The 24,648-nt window shown below is 43.4% G+C and overlaps 1 protein-coding gene across 1 annotated transcript in view; it reads left to right on the top strand.

Moving 5' to 3' along the window:
* The window catches only part of POLDIP2 (DNA polymerase delta interacting protein 2), a 318,221-nt gene that overhangs the window by 109,791 nt on the left and 183,782 nt on the right, over positions 1-24,648 (top strand). The window contains exons 4-6 of the mRNA XM_086955186.1: positions 2,778-2,874; positions 5,610-5,685; positions 12,403-12,510. Coding sequence (XP_086811312.1) covers positions 2,778-2,874; positions 5,610-5,685; positions 12,403-12,510 — 281 coding nt within the window. The remainder of the gene's footprint in view (positions 1-2,777; positions 2,875-5,609; positions 5,686-12,402; positions 12,511-24,648) is intronic.

The following is a 24,648-nucleotide window of genomic DNA, read 5'->3' as shown; positions in this document are numbered from 1 at the left end:
CATGAAAAGGTGCACCTGTCATTCACTAACACGTGAAATCCCCCTTGGCTCCAATAACCTGAAGTAAATACTTGCTATAAGACTTTATCAGACTCTCACATTACCTAGGAAAAATTCAGACCAATTCAACCGCACCATACAGCTTAAGTTTGATGATTTTTAAGTACTTTCTTTTAAGGTCCCACCACAGCACCTCAGTAGGTTTGAAGCATGGACTTAGAAGAGGCCTTTACAATACCCTAATTGATTTCCTTTTCAGCCATTCATTTGTGTTTTGGTTCATTGTCCTGTTGTGACAAGTTTTGGCTAAGCTTTAGCTTTGGCACTGGAGCTCTCCCATTTGTGTTAGAATGGAGAGGAATTCATGTTGGATTCAGTAACATCTTCTGACTATCAAGCACACGCAAATCATTACCCCTTCACCATGCTTGCATGTCAGTAAGAAGTTCTTGTGTTGATACACATTGTTTGGTTTTCACCCAACAGGCTATTGTGCATCACAGTTAGACGACTTTTGGTCTCATCTTTCCAAAGGACATTGTTCCAGACGCCTTATGGTTCATTCAGGTTCTGTTTTTCTAAACCTAAGCTGTGATGCAATGTTAGTTTTAGAGAGAAGGTTTTTTTCATCTGGCTGCTCTCCCAAGAATGTTTTTTTCTTCTCAGTCTTGCAAAGTAGCTCCTGAACTATCTTAAAAAATATATATATATTACTGCAAAACCTGGCATAATTGTGCCACTTACTTGGAAGCAGTAACAGACGTTTGTAACATTGATGACGAAATGGCTGAAATCTGAAATGGCTTTCTTGAAGAGTAAGCTACAAGTTAGAACATGCATTACAAGATGCAGTCTAATGACATAAAGTCAGCTAAGAATCATTAACTTAAAGAATCTTTTGAGCTTCTAATTCCAAAAAAGGCTATTCATAATTGTTCGTGGAACGAAACGATCCTTAATGCCTAAAAATGTCGGACCAGCTCTGTGTAAACCACACAATATTTTTTTCATTCAAGATCACAAACATGATAAACCAGAAACGATTTAAACTGTAGACAAATCACAGCATAACATTAAGCACATTGTTGCCAGCATTAGAACAATGTGAACCTTCTACTGTGAGCACAATCAAGCTGCTAAGCTTTTAGGAAGACCACAAAACACCCTCGTATTCTAAAGAAGTTTCATCTGCTCGCTCTTTCTTGTGCCAGGGCTATCTGCATCCATTCCACCCAAACCTCTGTTATTCAAAAGGACGATGCCGCATCACACCCAGTCATGTGAGATCATTGGGCAATGCATACTTAAATAGTGTTCCCTGTTGCAAGCCTGCACCCAGTTCAGAAAAAGCATGTCCCCATGATGCGCGTACAAAAACAAATTCAAATTGAATGTTAATGTTGGTGCTGCTGCTTTAAAATGTACACAGTGAAAAGATGACTTTATCGAGCGCTCTTCCCGACTTTGTAGTAATTTTCACGTAATTCCTCTTACCTGGCTATGAGTAGAGCAAGTACTTTTTTCAACATAGGGTCTATGACGATTTTGCCCCAGAGGTATGTGCGAATTGCACTAAAAACTAAGTCCACCAAGTAACGTGGGAATCTTATACACACTTTTGTCCTGAGGAAAGCCACTGACCCTCGTTGGGTGCTAGTTGGCTGAAACTTGTTGACCTCCTGTTCTTTTTATTAGATGTGTAGGGTGACCTACAGTTTTATGCACATCTGTCTTCTTACCTTTAGATTGAAATCATTTTTCTTAGAGAACAGTAAGCAATTTTAACTCTACCTTTGCACAGATCCCGTCGTGTCTCCGAGAGTAAAGACTTAACCTCCTGGTGAATGAGAGACCCAATAATGATGACCACAGGTACACCAGGAGGAGAGTCTTCAGTGAGGGCCTTACTATTACTGTTTTGGTACCTAACGAAGAGATCTTAATGACACAGAGAACCGTGTGGACGCACTCCTTAGTTTTCAACAACCTGGCGTTGCCAGTTGATCGTGGAGGTCATCTCAGAGGCTGACATTCATCATTGTAACACATAATCAACAGCCACACGGAAAAATATTTTTTTCGTCGGAAGTTATTCAAATTGTGTCTATATCCAGATTAGTCTCAAAAACCTCATTCCGCATTACCCTGGTCCTATCCATGTCTAGGTCTTTGCTGTGTTTTTGGGCTGACTGAACTTCCTCACAATAAAGATTATATTAACTCCAAATTTCTGCAGCTAGTGCAGTGGCAGGAATCTTTAGACAAGCTCTACATTAAAGTTTTTGAGCAAAACATATTCAATGTATTATGCTAAACACAATGTTTTGTTCAGACAACGACCTAGCACCTCCGTTTCTACACAAAAAGAAACTCCTTATTCTGCTTAGTATACACAGCATGAGCGCACATGATAACCATCCCTTGAGTCTAGAGTTAGTGTCCTTGGAGATCTTTCAAAGTGGGTGCCCCACAGCTGGGAAAAGGCCTATTGACTAGTCTAGGATCTATAGCTAGTTTAATATAGTTTCAAAAGAAACTTACAACAGATCCTTTTTTGTGTATGACTCAACAGTTTCAAGTCACCACCAAATGACTCAGTTCTATACAAAACCTGAACACATTTTGCACTTGTGACTCTGTATACTGTTTGCTACTGTAGAAACCATATTTGTGACTTGCTGTTCAATTTGTGTTTTTTGTATCCCTGTGTGCAGAATGTAAAGTCTAACGTTATTGTTCTTATTGTACTATGGAATTTAGTTTGTCTTTCTGTTCAGGACGGAGAGCACTGCAAGCCATGGATCTAAAGAGGTGAAGGGAAACACCCATACCTACTACCAGGTGCTCATAGATGCCAGAGACTGTCCACATATAGTGAGTATCATTGACAAGATTCTAAAATACTTGAAGGTCCTGCCTCAAGCCTTCCTCTATAGAGTTTGTTCCTTTATCCCTTGTGGCAGGTGAACAGTGATAACAGTGCCTCCGTTTATGCAGGTGTACCAGTTATGGTCAACTGTGAGACTTCATATGACTCAATTTAAATTGCCATCTCAATAAGTAAAGTAACACCATAAGTAGCCAATAAGTAACAACACCTAGAAGAACTCCATCATGAATTAATAGCACACACTCAAACCAATAAATAATGCTACATTGATAGTTGTCTCATTCATAGTGTTAATTGTAATGTGATAAGAAATCTGACCAGTATGATCATTTTCTTTAGCATGTTACATGAAAGTTGAGGTCACAAGCACTGCATTTAGCGTCTGAGTTATGGATTGCAGAACTAACAATAAATTATGAATTTCTGTATTTTTTAGGTTTTATTTTGTAACTAACTTCACACTTCCACCGTGGTTGTAAGTGAATTTCCTAGTTGTTTTTTTTTTAATGCATACGGCAACGTGTTCTAACACGGGCCTCTGGAATTATGCATCCGTGAATGGCAAAATTATGCAGCAGATTTGAAAAAACTATGCACCAAGAAAACACCTAAATTATGTAATCTAAAATCAGTGACTGGTTTGGACCAATCCAGACAATTTTCAGCAAAAATATATGTGTGTATATATATATATATATATATATATATATATATATATATATATATATATATATATATCGATCGAACTCAGTAATGCCCCAAATGCAGCTTCAGAACAAAAACGAAAACCGGACCCAGATGGAAAGTTGCATATTTATTTTATTTTAATCCTCGTGCAGAAAAACACGCCGCCATATATATATATATATAGCTTCACAGATGCTTGCTTTACAAGGCTCCATCCACATGATGGCATCTTGCAAGCGGTGTTGAAGTTCAGTATTCCATTTCAAAGCTCTTTACTTCAAATAAGATAGCAATCACTCAAGAGTATCTGCAGTGTATTTCTTTATTTAGGGCAGCTGCTCACGCTTTCCAGTTCCTATGGAGCTTTTCTCAACGTAATTAAAGAGACTGTCCTCTTGCCGGGTATCCTTTAAACTGTTGTGGTTAATACAGAAAATATATACTGCGCTATCAAATAAAAGAAAACAGACTAGTACTTTTCAAACAGAGATATGGAAAATAGATTCACATCCCTATTAAAATGCATTTTGCAAAAATGTAAATATATTTCAAACAATTTCATGACTATTATCAAAACATCATACTGAGTATCGAAATTTGTTAACGCCAATATTTGATTGTCTGGAGTCGTCAATTCATATTATCTAAAATGAATATGCTTCATGAGAGGGTGTAAAAGGGAATGCTATTACAAGGATAACAATATTTACATCCATTCCACAGTTTATTACTCCATAGTGGCCTTATCAAAGTAGCTTTAATTTCATTGTATAATTCTATAACGCCCAAGTGGCCTGTGCCTGCTGTTAGTGTTCCTTGTCATGTATCAATTATCAAATGTAAGCTATTTATCAATATTTAATCCTGAATGTTTTGTGTTCCCGGTCAAAAAAATCTGGATTCCAGTCTCTGCTATATTATCGATCTTGTCCTTGTACATTCTTGACAATCCTATTGATGCCAAATAATGTTAAGGTATAGCTCTTGCTGTTAAGATTATCCTTAAAATATCTATTAGATATACGAGTTAAATATTTCAGCCATTTGAATGTTCTAAAAATCCTCATCTTTCCTAGGAAAATAGTACTCCGTGTATACCTTTTTGAATGAGTATTTTAGAACATTTGTGGAGAAATCGGAGGTGCAAGTAATGGGTGTATTGATCTTCTAGTTATGAAGAAGAGTTGTAGGTACAGTGGCTCTGGGTGTAAGTGCAAGCTTTGCAGTTCCCACAATCTACAAAACATGTCTGTGGTCTGAGCATTTCTGTTTGTCTGAGCTCCTAAAATAACTATGTGCTAGTAACTATTTTTAGGATGTGCCATGCTTAGATCCACCTCACCATCAAAAAACATTAGCTGACTAGATGCTCCAGTCTTGTTACAAAGCCTCTAATCTTATTCATTCCCTGTTTTAGGTAGTGGTAGATCAGTCTGATGGACAGGTTGAGTAATACAGGTTTATGTTTCCCTTTTGTTGGCATGTGGTAGATTCTTTATCAATTTCTGGTCGGTTTTACCGGGCTACCTTTTATACCTTAATAGTATAGCCCCTCACTCTGAATCAAGTGCAGTGGCAATTGTTTCTCATCCAGATACTTGGGTGGGCATCTGCTGCATTTACATTTGGATCATAATATCTCTCATAAGGGATGCCCTACTTAAAGTTGATTGGATGATAACTGTTGTGTATACAAAAACAAAAGCAGTCCTATATCATTACACCCCTTGTGGCGTTTCAGAAATAGAGCAATCGCTAGCCACAATATCTGCACGGGGTATTCTTTTGTTCTTCATGATTGTCAGTGGTGGAAGTTAACTTACACCTGATATTTTTATTTATACTCTAAACTGTTTTGCTATGCTCATTCTGGTTGTTCATAGACCAAATACTTAGTTCTTGTTTCGTTGTGCTGACTGTTTCATAGTCAGTTTTGATCATAGCACATTTAAATAAATGTGTAATTGTGCAGCTTATAGTGCCTCCCTACATTGATGAGCTAAACCTATTTTGTTTTGGTCTCCTTTTATAGTCTCAGAGGTCGCAGACTGAAGCAGTAACGTTTCTTGCCAACCATGATGATAGTCGAGCCCTCTATGCAATACCAGGTAGGTCACTATATTCCATCTCCTCTAAAGTTTTGTCCGCTACAGTTAAGAGAAAAGGTTGACTATTAAGCATTGGCGAGGAGGTTAGAAAGCTAAAGATACGTTGCTTCCATGAACTCGTTTTCCGTAAAAAAAGGGCAGTCATGGTGGCTTGCTGTGGCAGAAAGCAAAGTTTAAAGCACCTTTTTGAAAATGCACCACAAATGGTTATTTGGGGACACCATTCCTTCAGCAAGCGCATTTGCCCGGAGGCGCTGACTTATGTGCGAAGCTCACCTTGACCTGCCTTGCGACCGGACCTCGCCGCGCCCGCTCCGTGGGTGCCGCATCGCCGTCACCAGAGTGGGGTTGGACTTTTTAACTTTACAAGGAGTAGAACAGAGCAGGACCAGGGCCGAGGGCTGCAGCAGGGCTGCGAGCGTTGCAGGGACTCCATTACCCAGGAGTCCCTGCGTGACCGTGTGACAGCTTCCGGTCCGCTCTCCCTGTTGGCCCGCCCACCGCCCATAACACTCACTCCCTACATATAGGAACGGACCTCCCGCAGCGCGGGACGCAGCTCGGGGCGAAGACCGGGCTAAGAGCGGGCCGTTTGAGGTCAGAGAGGTCTGGGCTGGGCCACCCCCCTTGGCTTGTTGTTGTTGATATATTCCATTCCTGCCACTTTGTTCACCCTTATCCCCACAATGTGCACACGGGGTAGTCGCAGCTAAACTGCTAAGGGAGCGAATAAGCCCAATGGAACCCTAGATGATTTCCTCACCAAGACCAATTTGGCCATTGATGTGGAAGTCAGTAAAATGCAACATAGGGTATCATTGGAATTAGAAGCTGCACGAAGGCTTTCCCTGAACCTAGCTTCCTCCAAAAAATCATCCTTAGGGAATATTGCCTCAGTTTTAACTCCAGAGCGTACATCAGGCCCTCGCCCATTGTTAACGTCGGCAGACATCCATCATGGTCCAACCACATCTCTTCCTGAGCCCCCTCTTATTCCATCACCACCACCTCTAAAGTCCACCGAGGTGTCTGCGCCATATGTCTTTGAGGCAGGTATAGGCTTCCCCACTAAACCCGATTTTTCTAAGCCAGAAGTAAGTGCTAAGAAAGTTGCCACCCACAAAAGGAAATGTCTTGCTAGATCCACCTATGCACGCAAAAAGGCTAAAATTGCGAGGTCCCAGTTCTTTAATAGTAGACGACCGCTGGTCACACATGGGGTCGATGAAGAAGCCTCTAAAACTAACACTTGCACCCTGGGAGAGGAAAATGACCCTGGCTCATGCAGTGTTGTGTTAGACCTTACAATGGGGGCCTCTCCGGTTAAGTTCGAAGAGAGGCCAACTGAGGGTAGGCTGAGTGAGACAGGGAAGGATAGGGGGGGCTGATGAAGAATTTCTCAAAATTGTTTGGGACACATTAAAACAGCTACTCACTCCCCTGGAACTTAGACTTTCCCGTATAGAAAACAACTTACTAGAAATGGATAAGACTATAGTCACTTTGGCTAGCCTTAGTCTAAAACAAATGGAAGCTAAGTTTTCCCAGGGTGAGGATTGTACCCCTCAGGCTCAGGTGCCAGAACCTCCGGCCTTGCCCCCCCCTCCCCAAACCGAAACCCATACCCAAACCCCGTACAAAAGTCTGTAACCCCACTGCTACTATTCCAAGATCTACAGTCCCAAGCACCCGTCCCCCCCAAAGTATAGCTCCTTCCAAACCAAGGCCACAAGCTGCTCCACACCAGCCTAATCAGCGAGCAACCACAAATACACTACCTCAGCAACCCAGTCGTCTGAATTTTCGTGGGGGTTTTATTGATTTGCCACCAGAAGCTGGGCCCTATGTCATTGTATTAGCTGGCGTGCCTGCCCTGGGTCCGCAAACCCAAGAGAACCATTGGTCCCTAAAAAATAAGGTCATTTACTGGCTCAATGTAAATAGACAGCTCCCTAACCACCAAAGAAGTCGGGTACTAATGGTACGTAGAGTACCTTGGGTAGGCCCTACACGTAAGTCCATTCCTGGTGATTGTATAGTAGTATCCTTTGCAGATCCCCATACAGCTCAGCATCTCTGTTCATGGGCCTCACGAGATGACGACCCTTCCATTGTCGTCAGACCTCTTACTTTTTTCTACCCACCACGTCAGCAGTTTGAGCTGGAGGGGTCCTGGTCAACAGTCCAAAATACCAGACGGAAAGGTCGAAGGGATGGCTGGCAAAGTCAAAACAACTGGTGGCAAGGGGCGCCCACTTCTAATATGTTCGGTTGTTTGGATGAGGTTGATTGACTTGGGGGGATTGACGCCTTAATGCACTCTACGGAACCCATTCCCCCTCAGGTGACTGCTCCCCCTACCCCCCCAGTAATCTGTATGGATTGTTCAACCTCTCCTAAAGGTTCCAGCCCAAACCTGGATCATGTTAATACTCCTACCAAGATCAGGACAGGGGTCTTGGGCTTACCGCAGACTATCTCACTTAGTAGCCCAGTAGATACAATCAGGGTGGCCTCATGGAATATTGCAGGAGTAAGAAGTCTCCTGGATAACGATGACTGGGTCGATTATATCGACACACATGACATCGTCGTTTTCCAGGAAACTTGGACAACCGTCCCTTTATTTAGAGTAGGCTACCTGAACTATCACAAACCGGCCATACAGGGCCTTAGGGGTAGGGATTCAGGAGGACTCACGGTGTGGATTAGAAATACCCTGGGATTCCGTGCTAAGGAAATCCTGGTAGAGAATGCCGACCTCCTATGTATTAGCCTGAGTAAGGATAACAGCAAGGACATTCTCCTAATTAATATCTACGCCCGAGGTTGTCAAGGTGTGAGGAAGCAACAAGTCCTGAATGATCTAGAATATCTTCTGAAGAAGCACAAAGGCGAACATTTTGTCATAGTAGCAGGTGACCTGAACTGCACATTTGAACCCATCCTTAGTCTGGCAGAAGATGTGGGAATTGATGAAGATACAGCCTGGAATATTCCCCCGTTAACTATAAGCAAGGGTGTCAGAGGTACGGAGGCGGCCCTCCACTGGCTGGGACTCTGCCTGGAGTGGGGGCTTCGGGCAGTGAATGGCCGCACTCCGTCGGACAACTTAGGGAAGCCAACTTTTGATAATGGGTCCAGTACAAGTCGTATTGACTACATATTGGTCAATATAGAATCCTGGTCACATGTAATAGATATGGTGGTAGAGACTAGGCCAGAGAGTGACCACAACCCCCTCTCTTTGGGGCTCAGGATTCCCGGACTGGGTGACCCTCAAATGGAAACAACCTGCCTAACGTCCGACTTAGTCTTGTGTGACAACAGAAGACGAGTTAAATGGTCTAGGGTCATAGCCGATCCAGAGCTTATCCGTAAAATAGAGGAGTTGGTCTTAGACACAAGGGGCAGGATGACTGCTTTATCCCCCTCTGGTGGAGCCGATTCCTTAATCATTAATCTTCATGAGAAGTGTTTTACGGATCTCAAAAACCTCCTCACTAAGCCATCAAATAATAAGATTGCTAAATCACACAAAAGATGGTATAACAAGAGCTGCAGAGAAGCTCACAGTAAATTATTAGCAGCTGTTAAATCTAGGATTACTAATGATATTAGGAAAGCTAGGCAGTTTTATAAACAAATCCTTTGGGCAGCTAAGAGGGACTGGGACGATTCCTACTGGTTAGATCTCCTTAAAGCTTGTGAGTCATCTAATCAAGTGAAATTTTGGGAGACAGTTAGATGGGGTAGGGACCCGGACTCCCAAATATCGGTCAACCATGTTTCTGCTCTGGACTGGGTGGAATTTTTTTCTGCCCAATTCAAAGACACGAGTGCCGAGCAAGAACTGGCAACCGAGCCTGCGGTGGGGGCAATACTCATAAATCCTGGGGATAGGCTCCCATTTTCCGCTTCAGATACGGTACATGCCTTAGGTTCTGTCCAGTCTGGTAAAGCTCCAGGTTTAGATGCTACACCAGCGGACCTTTTTAAACGAAACCTTGACTTATGGGTCCCATATATTACCCTATTGGCAAACAATATCGCAGCAGGGGCAAGGATTCCGCAATCCTGGAAAGGGGCTGAGATATTGCCAGTATATAAAAAAGGGGATCGATCATTGCCAAATAACTATCGCCCCATAAGCCTGATCGATTCGATCCAAAAAATACTATCAAGAACGGCCCTAGCAAGAATTCAGGGGTGGATTGAGCAGAACAATATACTTTCCCCTATGCAGGCAGGGTTTAGATTAGGCACCAGCACTATAGACCAGGTGTTTCGACTCACCATGCTCTATTGGAAGGTGATCTTCTTGGGTGGAGGGGTTATCTATGCCGCATTCGTTGATCTTAAGTTGGCTTTCGACTTAGTTCCAAGGGTGAAACTATGGGAAGCTCTTAGACTTATGGGCTTTCCTGTAGAACTCCTGGAATTAGTCAGGCGTTTACATGAGGATAATTTCGCTCAGGTAAGGTGGGGGAGGCAGGGTCAGGTGACCAACAGCTTTCCAGTCCAACGAGGGGTGCGCCAGGGCTGTGTGTTGGCTCCTACCCTGTTTCTCCTCTTCATCAACCAGGTAGTCCAATTTTTTAACAATACACAGACTGATGCACCTACCCTGGGCGGATCAAAATATCCTATGTTAATCTTCGCCAACGACACCCTGCTCCTTTCTAAAACCCGGAGCGGGTTACAGGCAGCCCTGAATAGGTTTGCAGAGTTCTGCAAGAACAACGACTTGCAGATCAACGTTGACAAAACTAAATTTATGGTTTTTAGCAAGAAAACCCCAATTAAAAGTTTGGTTACTTTGAACGGTGTCCCAATTGAACAGGTCAAGGTCATGACGTATCTGGGTGTGACCCTTGATCATCAACTTAGTTGGAACCCCCAGTTGGAGGCATTAAAACTCAAATTCATCCACCTCACGGGCTGCTTACTGCAGGAACAAAAAAAATCCTTGACTAAACGCATTACTCCAGCACAAAAAATTTATGAGGCCAAGGTCAATGCAGCAACCCTGTATGGAGCTGACATATGGGGTTACAAGGACTTGTCAGTTTTGGCCACAGCACAGAATAGGTTCCTACGGAACCTGGTAGGGCTTCCACAATCCTCACCCATTAAACCACTGCTATTAGACCTCGGTTGCAGACCTTTAGACGAGATGGCACAGTTTCGTCTACTGGCACTCTGGAGTCGGCTTTGGACGACTCCAGAGCTCAGCCTCTTTGCTCATGAACTGGATGAGGTTAAATCACTGTGGGGTGCTCATAGAATCCCATGGCTCAGGGAAGTCAAACAAATACTGTATACAATGGGCCTCCCTGAGCTGTGGATAAACCCTGGGTGCTCCAGTTTTCCTTCAAAACAAGATTTTAAGGATCTTTTCTGGGCTTCGAAAAAATCTATACTGGTCACCCATTCCTCGGACAATAACTTAACGGGGCTCTTTTTAACACATAAGGTAACTCCGTCCCTCGAGCCCTACTGGGATTTGATTTGCAAAACCCTAGACCGTAAACTGTATCACCAGTTTCGTGTAGGTACATTACCCATCAACTCCTTTACTACAAAGTGGGCGAAGAATGCAAGCAATTAATGCTTATGGTGTCCCGACCAGGTAGAAAGCATTGGCCATTGGTTTTTTGCATGTCCAGCATATCGATCACCTCGAATTAAATGGCTGAAACCCATATGCGTAACTTTGGATTGTGGGGGACATCGTGAAGCCCTGCAGAAATTACGTGATATTAGAACTGAAATGTCTGTGATTTGTGTAGCTAAATTTCTGGGTTGGGCGTGGCTGATCCGTACAAAGAAATTGAACACTTTTTAAATTAATTGCTATGATCACATGTTGTTTGCTTGCCACACTCTTTTTAGTCAATTGGGGACATGTCTGCAGTAGTTTTTATATATATTATGTATTGTATGTCGTCTTTTATGAATTTTATTCGAAATAAAGTCATAATGAATTGAATTGCTTATTTGAATGTATAGGAACATGTTTCCAGCAGGACCTGTGGGACGGTTGCTGCAAGACAAGTTAGCCATTGAAAACTTTTTAAGAGTTTGGGTCGTAATGATCTTTCCAGGTCACTTGACTTTAAAATCATTTATAGGTTTTGTAAATAGATCCCAAGGACACTGGATAACAATCTTAGATAACAGTCTTGACTTCTTTTTCCAATTTAAAGTAGTGTTTATGTGACTAGGAATTTAGGAACATGACATGGTATTCAAGTGTTGGAGCAAAACCTCAAATAGTGCAGCATTTCAGTTTTTTAGTGGAACGTATGCCAGTAAACTGCCTTTTGGCGTTTCAACTTGTAGAGCAACTGAACGAGTGGAAATAAGTGTTCAAGAGCATTGATTCTGTTGTACGAAGTTATCAAGCTGATGACTTTAAAATGGTGAGCGTATTGATATTTTAAGGTCTGGGTGGTCCAAAACAGTTGTGTACTAGGATTGATTATAAACAAAGCTTGGTACTGATTTGGTTATCTCTCTAAGCACAGCCCATCATGATGTGAAGAGACCAAGTTTGGTGAGAGGAAAGGAGCAGGTGGTTGTTTGTAATTTTAAGAAGGACATGACCAAGGTTATCATGTGAGCTCCATTGGTGGAGCCATGGTGTGGAAGTGGCTGTTGTGTTTTGTTAAATCGTGAATTCTTTATCTGATAACATGCTCATTTTACTATCAGGCTTGGACTACGTGAGTCATGAAGATATTCTTCCTTATAACTCGACTGAACAAGTGCCCATCCAGCATGAACTGTTCGAGAGATTCCTTTCCCATGATCAGGCAAAAGGTAATGCAGGCTCCTTAAAACTCCTACTCAAACTTATATTGTCATAACCTCTGATTTTTGAAAATAATATTACAATTGTAGACCTGCTGTTGGCCTGTATGTTCTTATATGGTGTCAGTAAATGAAAACATAGGTTCACAGTATGTGTATTTGTAAATCTCATGCTTTGCACACTCATGCCATTTAGACTGAAACTGGACTCGATACCTGTTGGTAACACTTCACATATAATATTTGGTCCAAAATAGAACTACTTCTGCTTGTATGTTTATCTAACATTTCTAATTTACAGGTTAGATTTGAATAAATAGCATTGCTGTCTCTAAACCCAAACATACAGATGAACTGAACTTTGTCAGACGTGTGGTACATTGTCATGCATGACCTTCAGATTCTTATTCAGTTAATGTAATGTGATTCTTCAAAACTCTGTTCTGAAACTATATTGGAGTGCTTTTGGCGACTACTTGCTTGCTTGGCTTACCCTAAAATGCTTCTGAAATGTTTTTCTTGTACCCTTTTTTGGAGATAGAATCACACAGTGTTTACAAGGTTGAGCAGCTTTCAGGTGCATACAGGGTGCCAGACATTACCAACAATTCTGACTGAGTGATAATTTTAATATTGCACGAGTGGAAACCAAGAGAGAAATATTGCGTTCTCTGACCTTTGCACTGCTTGCAGGTCCTAGTTGCAACCTAACCATCTAATAGAGGCAGGGTTCTCAGCCTCTATTATACATTGATATGACTTTTCTTTTCCAGTTCTTAGTCTTTTGTTTTTATAGCTATTAAAAAGAATCTCGGCATATACTTCATCATGATTATGCCAGTTTACTTGATTCCAGAAGAGGCAGAACTTAGCTGGCAGGTAAGTCTAAGAGCAGGCCAAAAACAAAATGGATGAGGCAAGAACAATTTACCCATGCCATTCTGCATACGTTTGTTCCATCGGGACAGCCATGGCTTGAGGCAACTGTGAGAACTGCACTGTCTTCTGCACAATATACAATATAAATTCTTGTCATAGTCTGAGAAATACATTGGGTGTTTGACGGCTTGCCGGACAAGATTCCAGTGGTAAAAAAAATCTGCTTTATGTAACGGGTTTTTACCACGGTAGGCTCCCTTGGAACTGGTCTCCTACCTCAATCCAAGGACACCATTTCAATGGAAAGGCAGCATGGTAAGTACATTAACCTGGAAAACATAACAATTCACAACAGCTGAGTAAGGAGGGTATTGTGGAGAGATACAGGCCTCCTCTGTAGAAGTTAAAACAACCTACAGTGTGGACCACCTCCATCACGTGGATTTTCATCCATTCTTCATAGATTGCCGGGTTAGTTGTCCTGTGAGTAGAGGGCGTGTGACTTATTAATTTGATGGCAAATATCTAGAGTAATACCAGAGACCTGCCAGAGTATGTCACAATAAGATAAAATCTGCAAGGAATTATGCAGGAATTAAATTATCAAGATTAATTTTTGCGCGTCAAATAATGTACACTTAGATAAAGCAGCACAGAATCGTATCGCAGGTGTGTGCCTGCAGAAAGATTCAACATCATTCTGGTAGATGTAGGGTTTTCTTTTCCGTTTATAGCTGTGTTTTTTTTTGTTTTATATAGTGCGAACTAGACCCGAAGATATCAGGTATCAGAACGCTTTACATGAGCATCAGTTTTGTTACAGGTTGCCACATTCACTTTTGTTAGGCATGGGGAGATTAAGTGATTTGCCCAGAATCACAGGATGTTGAGCGTCGTTGCCGAGACTTGAACCCGGTTCCACAGCTTCGAGATCAACCTCTCTGTCCGTAAAGCTACATCCTCTCCCCGTTTAATCACTAAAATACTGATCAGTTTTCAGTGGGGCATTTTCTTTATTTTCCTAACAGTTGGTACTGTTCCAGTTTTACAGAGATACATTGAAAACATTTCAATGCCAATGAAATCTACTCCAACTGGAGGTCATCACTCTCATGATTAAGAAGAACATTTGTTTAACCTTTTCTTGGGTGGCTTGCTTATAAAAGCATCCACATATAAGGCCTAACATCATTTCATTGTAACAGTCTCAGGGGCTGCATCATACATTCCAGTCTCCCTTAGTTGAACTTGGCAGCTTGGCTCCTGAATTGTGTGAGAAAATGCCATCTTTCTTGCATGGTATGCCCCCACGTTTTTCTGGATTGCTGATGTGGTTTGACTGAGTGTGCCCTGTGCCAATCAGGTACCCAGGACCAGTGTTCCTTCCCTAAGACTGCATTGAAGCCTAAACCCAATTGGCAACTCTGACCACATGTACCAGGTACTTGGTACCCAGGGCACTGTGACCAGAGAAGGTCCTTAAGGGCTGAAGCATTAATTGTGCCAACCCTAGGGGCCCTGTATGTGTGTATATATATATATATATATATATATATATATATATATATATATATGTGTATATATATATATCATACAAAAATGCACAGCACTCCGGAGTGAAAGTTATTTAACTCGAATTATTCGCACAGATCCCAACCAACGCGTTTCAGCCTACTCGGCTTTGAGTCCTCTCTTTCTACACTATTTAAGCCCAGATGGCCGTTATGTGGCATTCTGTGCATTGTAGTGTATATTATACAACCATTCATTAGTATCCAAATTTTTACAAAGAAAATAATTCATTTGCATTCACTGTCTATTCGTGGAGGATTTTAAACTACAGTTTGACATAACCTACAATACTTTTTGCCTTTGTTAATAGCATTAGAATTTAGTATTAGCATTGTCAACGTGTCCTATCTTAGGAGATAAAGTCACTAACATTACAATTATACGTTTCTATCTTCATGCTGTTTTCGAGTATAGTACTCATAATTATAGCATTTAGTTATGTCAATTATATTCTGTTATACCCAAAATATAGATTTTTTCTAGTATTTTGATGCAATTATTCACAGTTCGCACTTGTTCACAGGATATAGTATCCACAGTCTATTTATCAGGACAAAAAAGTCACTTATCAGTTAAGATCTTATCACTCGTATTATTACAAATGTGTGTATAACTCCTCGTCATAGTTCATTCCTCTCGGGGTCTTAGTTTTGAGTCTCACAATGTATTTGGATTCCATTTGGTGAAGTTTTCTTGTTCTGTTTCCGCCCCGTTCATTCAACGTAACTGTTTTTATACCATAATAGCACATTGATCTCCAATCTCCCTTCTGGCATACCATCATGTGTTTGACGGTTGCATATGAAGTGTCTTTATTTTTCACCGCTCTAGGGTGTTCCAAGCTGCGTTTACGCAAAGTGCAAGTCGTACTTCCAATATATTTGCTGCCACAGTTGCATTCAATAATATATATCACATATTGAGAGGTGCATGTGATCTTTTCATTTAACACAATTGTTTTGCCATTTGGTTCTATGATTGATTTTTAGGTCTCGCCTGTCAATGCGCATGCGCATTGAGCTTGCGAGACTATAGGGGCTTAAACAGACTTCAACCAACTTGCGATTCCTTGCAGTGCCCGTCAAATTTAAGCTCAATGCGCAAGCGCATTGACATTAAAAGCGCGTGCACATGAAAGCGACAAGGCTCCCTCCCATGGCTATCCCCACCCCCAGCCGCCAGCACCTCCCCTCGCTCTCCCCGCACACAGCCAGGCTCGCATTTCTCCTCCCCCCTCCCCAGCCGCCAGCACCTCCCCTCTCTCTCCCTGCACACAGCCAGGCTCGCATTTCTCCTCCCCCCGCCCCACCCGCCAGCACCTCCCCTCTCTCTCCCTGCAGTTTCAGTCTTAAGCCCGTATTTGAGATCTTCGCATTGAATACTAAAACCACCGCCTCAGCCTGCACAACTCATTTAGCAGAAAGGAACGGTCTGCAACTTGCAAAACTCCACGACTCCAAGCGCCACCGCCTCAGCCTGCACAACTCATTTTTTTCCCAGTGAAACATACTATTTTTTTTTTTTTAATTCGCCAGCCTTCGCCATCTGTTCCCCAGCCGCCAGCACCTCCCCTCTCTCTCCCTGCAGTTTCACGGCTGCATTGAGCAGGTTGACACTATGAGAGCAAACCACTACCAACAGAGCAAAGCTTGTTTGTATATGTAAATAAAAAACAAAGTCGACGTTTGGGTGCAGGCATGCCGATAGCGCCACTTCCATGCTGTTCCCTTACAATGGGCCAATTAACAAGTGTCAGAAGTAAACAGAACAGCGGGGCCAGGAGAGTACAAACTAGACATTACTCCTCCTTTAATCCTGCATCCTTTCGGCGGGGCGCGCGCCACGCTCTCTCTCTGTTGCCACACGCATTAAACTGCCCAGACAGCCCTCCCTCTCCAGCGCGCGCCGCGCTCTCTCTCTGTTGCCACACGCATTAATCTGCCCAGACAGCCCACCCCCTCCCTCTCCAGCACGCGCCGCCTCTCCCTCTGTTGCTAAACGCATTAAAGTGCCAAGGCAGCCCACCCCCTCCCTCTCCAGCGCGCGCCGCGCTCTCCCTCTGTTGCCACACGCATTACACTTAGTAGGCAGACCACCCCCTCCTCCCTATGGTCGCTCGAGTTGCAGGCAGCCCACCTCCTCCCTCTCCATATGGTCACTTGACTTTACTTTGAGCTTCGCCGCACGTTCTCCCTGGCTCCTTTCTGACCAGGCACTGCGCCTTTTCCATGTATTTCCATGCCCCATAATTTACGGTCAAATACTCATGTAACAATCATCTGATAGGGAAAATTACTGCAGCAGATCTAGTCGAGGGCACAAGATAAAAAATAACCGATTCTAAACTTAAGGACAGGCGAAGAATATGTTTATTTGCAGATTTTTATAAAAAAATGTCATAGCATACAAAAACATACACACCAACTTCCACACGGTCACACACACACACACACACACACGCACACGCACGCACACGCACTCACACACCCACGCACTCTCTCTCACCCACACACGCCCACGCACACTCTCTCTCACATGCCCACAAACCACCGCCACCCACACACCACAGCCGCCCATACACCACAGCCGCCCACACACCTCAGTTTAGGGTCCAGCATACGACTGTCAGACATCCGCTTCGAAACATGTATGTTTTCTATAGACATGGGCAGGAAGAAAAGCAGATGAGGCAACAAGTACTATGAAAAAGGTTTTTATGGTCAGAAAGAGGGAGGAAAGTCGTGATCGTTTAGAAGAAGTGGGCACCCAAAAAAAGCAAAACACCCATGTTCTATCTCCACCAATCTTAATGGTGGCGCTTTACAAAATTAAAACTTCGCTAAGTGTAGAACATACTCATAGCTCAACAAAAACAACACTATTCTGACCGATGGTGGCGCAAAATACATACAATGTTACAGACTCACAAAACAAACAGAACACGAACGGGAATCACTTATAATAACAAACAAATAATCACTTCTCTAAATGTTTTTACGCCCTCGAAATTTATGCTGCAGAAAAAATAAACAAAATTTGCAAATTTGAACAACACAATACTACCCGAACAAATACGGTAGTTACAAATACAAATTGATTAAAAAAAAAAAAAAAACTTTCCCACTATAAAAGGTAAAGTCACGCACTTATGCAACATGTTGCACTATTATGACAAAATAATAACCTTTGCCAATATAATCAATCGAATAGTTCACAATACAACAAAAATATAAATAATATGAACATCCAAAAGCTATACATTGCGTTCATACGCAGCAGAGACACCGTCAACTAATAAACAATTTACTTTAACGAAGACTTTTTTTTTTACCGAAACAAACACTAAACTAGAAAAAAATATACAAGTCAACAAATACATACCAAAACACAAAACAATATTAAAAAAAAAAAATTACCTGTTAGGCGACGCAGCAAACAGGCAGCAAACAGACAGCAAACCTGGCACGCCTTCCAAGAACGGCGCGGTCGACAATCAGGGGATTTCCAAAGTTACGCGCTCCAATTAGGACGCTACGTAACAACGTACCAATCTCATTGGCTGTGAAACACGTCAATCAATAAAAGAACATAAACACAAAAAAACACTAGAACGCTACACTAACAAACTTAAGTAACGTTAGGGAACATTAGCACATCTGCCATTTTCATTTAATACACACACACACACAACACACACACGAAAGAAAAACAACACACATTTATATAAAAACACACACACATACACAACACACACACCCAAAAAAATAGAACTAAAACTCCACAATAGCAAATATACACACACACACCAACACACACACACACAACAGCACCCTCACCCTCACAACCCTCACACCCCCACACTCTCACACACTCACACACTCACACCCCCACACTCTCACACACTCACACCCCCTCACCCTAACACCCCCTCACCCTCACACACCCTCGCTCCCCTCCCACCCTCACAACCCTCTCACCCTCACTCCGCCTCACACCCTCACCCACCCTCACCCCCCTCACCCCCCTCACCCTCGCACCCTCTCACCATCACCCCCCTCACTCTCACACACCCTTACCCTCATCCCCTCACCCTCATCACCTCACCCTCACACACCCTCAGTCACCCTCACACCCCCTAACTCACACCCTCACCCCCTCACACAACCTCACACACCCTCACTCACCTTCACACACCCTCACTCACCCTCACACACCCTCACTCACCGTCGCATACCCTCACCCTCACCCACCCTCACCCACCCTCACACACCCTCACACACCGTCCCACACCGTCCCACACCCTCACCCTCACACACCCTCACTCACCCTCACCCACCCTCACCCACCCTCACCCTCACACCCCTCACACACCCTCAGTCACCCTCACACACCCTCACCCTCACACACCCTCACACACCCTCACTCACCCTCACACACCCTCACTCACCCTCACACACCCTCACCCTCACACACCCTCACCCTCACACACCCTCACACACCCTCACTCACCCTCACACACCTTCACCCTCACACACCGTCACACACCCTCACCCTCACACCCCCTCCCTCACCCTCACACCCCCTCCCTCACCCCTCTCACCCTCACACCCCTCACCCTCACACCACTCAGTGCTACAACACATATTGTGTTACAATAGGTGTCACATTTGCGAAACATAAAACTATTGGCATTGTGAATAACAAATCTATTAATTTCGCTACTTTCAAAACAAGCACATAAATAAAAAATGTGTCCTTTACAATACCAATAGCTCAAAATTTCCTAATGCGAGACCTATTGCATTGCTGTGCTTCTCTCCTCTGCTGCACTCTCCTGCTCTCTAGAGATGTGGCCTAACGACCAGAGCTGCCATCTAAGTAACGTAAATACAAAACCTGTTGCATTCCAAATGCTATAGGTGTCACATTCGCGAAAGTTATAACTATTGGCGTTGTAAATGACAAAGCTATCAATTTAGCTATTTTAAAAACCAACAAATAAATAAAATATTTGTCATTTACAAAACCAATAGCTCCAACTTTTCTAATGCGAGACCTATTGCATTTCCAATGCTTGTTTTATTCTTGCCAATTTTGCACGCCTTGCAGGAATTACATTTTGAGAATCCATTTTGTTAATCCAATAGCCAATTGCTGTCTGGTTGTTGCTTGAAATTAGTTTTTACCAACATATCTTTCATCGATCTTGTTTCTCGATAGGTTACTGTAGGTTTAGGTCCCAGTAATTTTTCTATATCTGGATCTTTTTCAATCAGATGCCAGTATTTTTTCAGTTTCCCATGATTTTTCCACTTTCTTTGCTATATGTCGCAATAAAGCGTGGTTTTTGTTCTTCATTGTTTGTCTTTGTTTTTGGTATCAAGAGTTCCTCTCTTGTCTTTTGATCAATTCTTCTTTTGCATTTTTTCAATGTAGAGTCTTTACACCCTCTTGATTTTAATCTATCCATGGTCTCTTTAATCTTTTCTTCAGCATCCTCTGTTTTGGAACAGTTTAGCTTCATTCGCATAAATTCCCCATATGGGATGCTAGCAATTAGTGGCTTCGGATGGAAGCTAGTCCCATGCAGTATGCTATTGGTAGCTGTTTCTTTTCGATAGAGTGTTGAGTGTATTTTATCATCTTCTATATAGATCAATGTAATGTGTCAAGAAAGGCAATTTGGGTCTTGTTCTTGTATGTAAATGACAAACCTATTTGGTTATTGTTGTTAAGTTTTCGAAAATAACTTTGAAAGTCTTGTTCTGTACCATTCCAAATCAAAAATAAGTCATCTATAAAGCGGACCCACAATATTATTTTATCTAGATCTTCTTGATTTTCTGTATCCCATGCCACCAATTTCTCCCACCATCCCATAGTTATGTTCGCATAGTTGGGAGAAAATGATATCCCCATGGCCGTACCACAGTTTTGCTGAAAAAGTGCTTTATTAAAATAAAAGATATTATTCGTTAAGCATATTTCGATCATGGTTAACAACATCTGTGTGCGTTTCATCTCTGTGATTTTCCTTTGTTGTAAAAAGTATTTACAAGCCTGTAAACCTATCTCATGTCGGATTGATGTATAATGAAACTACATCGATTGTTATTAGCAGCAGTTGGCTATTCCATGTGATCCCAGTAAGTATCCTTAAGAAGTCCCCCGTATCTCTGATGTAAGAGCTCATGTTCTGTGCAATTGGAGCCAAAAATTGGTCTACATACTTAGAGAGGTTCTCATATAAAGAATCGCATGAAGATACGATAGGCCTCCCTGGAGGGTGATAAAGCGTTTTGTGAACCTTTGGCAGTAAATAAATTGTAGGGATCACTGAAAAGTCTTTAGTTAAAAATCTCAATTCATCATAATCAATCAATTTCTCATTGTGCCATTTTATCAAATTAATATTCAAATCCATTACCATTTTGTTTATCGGATTATTCTGTAATTTCTGATAATTTGTAATGTTTTCCAGTTGTCTATATGCCTCTTGTAAATAATACGCAGTATCCAAAAGCACAATATTACCCCCTTTATCTGCGGGTTTGATTGTCAGTCAAACAAAGTTACTTTCACTCCCGCCTGCTCGTTTAAAAAAACCGGAGTGCTCTGTGAATATTATGTGGATATTGATTAAACATGCCAAGATTGATCTAACGGAACTAACAAAACAACTTGAGGAAATGGAAGCCAAAGTGCAAAGCCATACTGATCAAACTGATATAATAAAGATACGAAAAGAAATGGATGCTAGGTTGGAAAAGTATGAAATTGAAATACAAGAGCGTAAAAAACGCAAATTCAAGAGAGATGAATTAGATTATAAACATGGCATTATAAACATGGCAGACCAGTTCTGGACCCCACTCTGGCGGGAAGACAGGCGGGAAAACCCAAGTGAGGAATGGGGATGTGCCAGCCTCTGCCAACCCCACCCCTCAGGTGGGGAAGGTGAGGTGAAGCACAACTCCGGGCTCTCGCCATCTTAAGGATGGGAGGCCATAACCAATCAGGACTAGGCTTCTGTCCGACTGGAGAGTGGCAAAATACTGGGTGTACTCACACCCAGGAAAGGGACCTTTCCCTACCTGTAACACCCCTTAATGTAGCATTTAGGGGCACCCTGAAACTTTCTTCCTCAGATCCCGATTCCGAAACTACCCGCCGTGCAGCTGCTAACAAGAGGACGACACTAACCGACTTGGCCCCAACCCTACCGGCCTGTCGACCCTCGAACCTGCTCCTGCTAAATCCCGGCATCTCCAATGGTCAGCAACCTCGAAAACCCTGGAGGACCCGACTGCCTTGCTCATCAAAAGACTGGGACTCCCACGAGCAGTGGTTCGGCTCCAATATCTACAACCTCTGGTGCCAGCCAGGAACTGCGAATCCAGCACACTCTGCACCCTCCGAGCCCTGCCCATGCCTGAGTGAACAAAGACCATGAGGACCATGAGGACGTCCCCCCGACGACTGTGACCAAGAATCCAGCACCCAAGGACTCAGCCGTCAGTGCATGATGGATCACGAATGGCGTCTGAACTCGGACGTGGCGCAAGGCCTCTTTCAGCAGTGGGGAGAGTTTTGGTTAGATCTATTCGCCACAGAAGAGAACGCGCAATGTCATCAGTTCTGCACGTTGGAATTTCCAAGGCGGCACTCGCTTGGAGACGCTTTTCGTCGCGAGTGGAGCTGCGGTCTGTTGTACGCCTTTCCGCCTATACCACTTCTGCCCAGCGTGCTGAAGATCAGGCGCGACCGGGCCAAAGTTATCCTTGTGGCTTCGGACTGGGTTCGAAGATAATGGTATCCCGAACTACTCAGTATGTCAGTCGATTCCCCCGATTTGTCTGCCTATTAAGGAGGACCTTCTGTCGCAGCAGCAGGGGACGGTCCTCCACCCAAACCTGTCCAGTCCCCACCTCCATGCTTGGAGATTGAGCGGCGACAGTTGAGGCCATTTGACTTGCCTCCTGAAGTTTGTGATGTAATTCTGGCAGCCAGGCATCCCTCCACAAAGTCGGTATACGCCTGCAGGTGGAATAAGTTTGTGGCATGGTGCACAGCAAAGGCTGTGGATCCCCTTTCTGAGGTTCTCCTCTTCCTTCTTTCTCTTGCCCGGCAGGGCTCTGCTCTGGGCACTATCAAGGGCTACCTTTCTGCCCTCTCCGCCTTCTTAAGGCTACCTGATCAGCCTTTTTTGTTCAAGTCCCCGGTTGTTAACAGATTTTTAAAGGGCATCACTCATATGTTCCCCTGTTCCCTTCGTGATGCCTCAGTGGGACTTGAACCTTGTACTTATCTTTCTGATGTGCCCTCCCTCCGAGCCACTTCATAACTGTCCTCTACGTCTTCTGACCCTTAAGACTTCTTTCCTGTTTGCCATCACCTCTGCCAGGAGAGTGAGTGAGCTCCAGGCTCTTTCATCCAAGCCTCCCTTCCTTTCTGTCCATCCGGACAAGGTTGTGTTGCAGACAAGACCCTCTTTCCTGCCCAAAGTAGTCACTGCCTTCCACATCGGGTAGTCAATCACCTTGCCCACCTACTTTCTGCCTCCTCATCCCTCTAAAGAGGAAGAGCGGCTCCACCGTCAGGACCCAAAATGAGCGCTCACATTCTATTTGGATCGCACACGCCAGTTCCGGGTGGATGACCAACTCTTTGTTGGTTACGTGGGCGCTAAGAAAGGTCGGGCGGTGCACAAGCGGACCATCTCTCGGTGGGTTGTGTTGTGCATCAAGGTATGCTACTCTTTGGCTAAAAAGGAACCTCCTGTTGGGCTGAGAGCCCATTCCACTCGGGCCACGGCGGCTACTACTGCCCTTGGCCGGGGAGTCCCCTTGCAGGACATCTGTCAGGCAGCTACCTGGGCCTCGCTGCACACGTTCGCACAACACTACTGCCTGGACAGCCAAGTCCAGAGGGATGGCTTTTTTGGCCGTTCCGTTCTCCAGGACTTTCTGGTGTGATTATTGGTTCGCAGACCCACCACCGGGGTTGGTATTGCTGGGGTATCTATTCTAAGGTAAGGAATCTATTACTAACCTGTTTCTTTCAGATGTACAAGTTACTTACCTTCGATAACGATATATCTGTAAGAAACAGTAGTTAGTATTAGATTCCTTACCGCCCCACCATCCCCCGTTCTGCGAACCGATGTCTAGGGTTAAGGTCATCCCCTTTCAGGGCCCTAGTTTCATGGCACCAGTGTTGGTTTTTATCATGGCTCTGCGTTTTTGGCGCAGAAAAGCTGTGTATAAGAACTGACGTCAGCGCGCGAGGGCGGCATTTAAGTACTCCGGCGACATCATCCCGGCAACGACAACGGACGCGGAGCTGCAGACGACGCCTACAGACGCGCAGGGGTACTGCTACGCAAATGTTTCCGGATCCAGTCTGACGCCTGGGGATCTTCTAAGGTAAGGAATCTAATACTAACTACTGTTTCTTACAGACCGAAGGTAAGTAACTTGTGCTTCAGTTTGTGTTGCATATCGCAACAACTGTATCTATTGCATCTACAAGTCTATTACTCATTGAAAGTATTCAACTGTAGCATCTCATTCTGAGAAACTATTTTTATACCAACCTGTGGTTCTAAAATAAAATATACAAAACAACTGACCTAGAGTTCAGTTCTTGAGTGTGTGAGACCATTTGCTGACTGTGTACATCAAATGCTTTACACTG

This window comes from Lissotriton vulgaris, chromosome 2_1 (assembly GCF_964263255.1).
Source record: "Lissotriton vulgaris chromosome 2_1, aLisVul1.2, whole genome shotgun sequence".
NCBI classification, from domain to species: domain Eukaryota; kingdom Metazoa; phylum Chordata; class Amphibia; order Caudata; family Salamandridae; genus Lissotriton; species Lissotriton vulgaris.
Note: the sequence above shows the minus strand (reverse complement) of the source record. Positions and strands in the feature narration are given on the sequence as shown.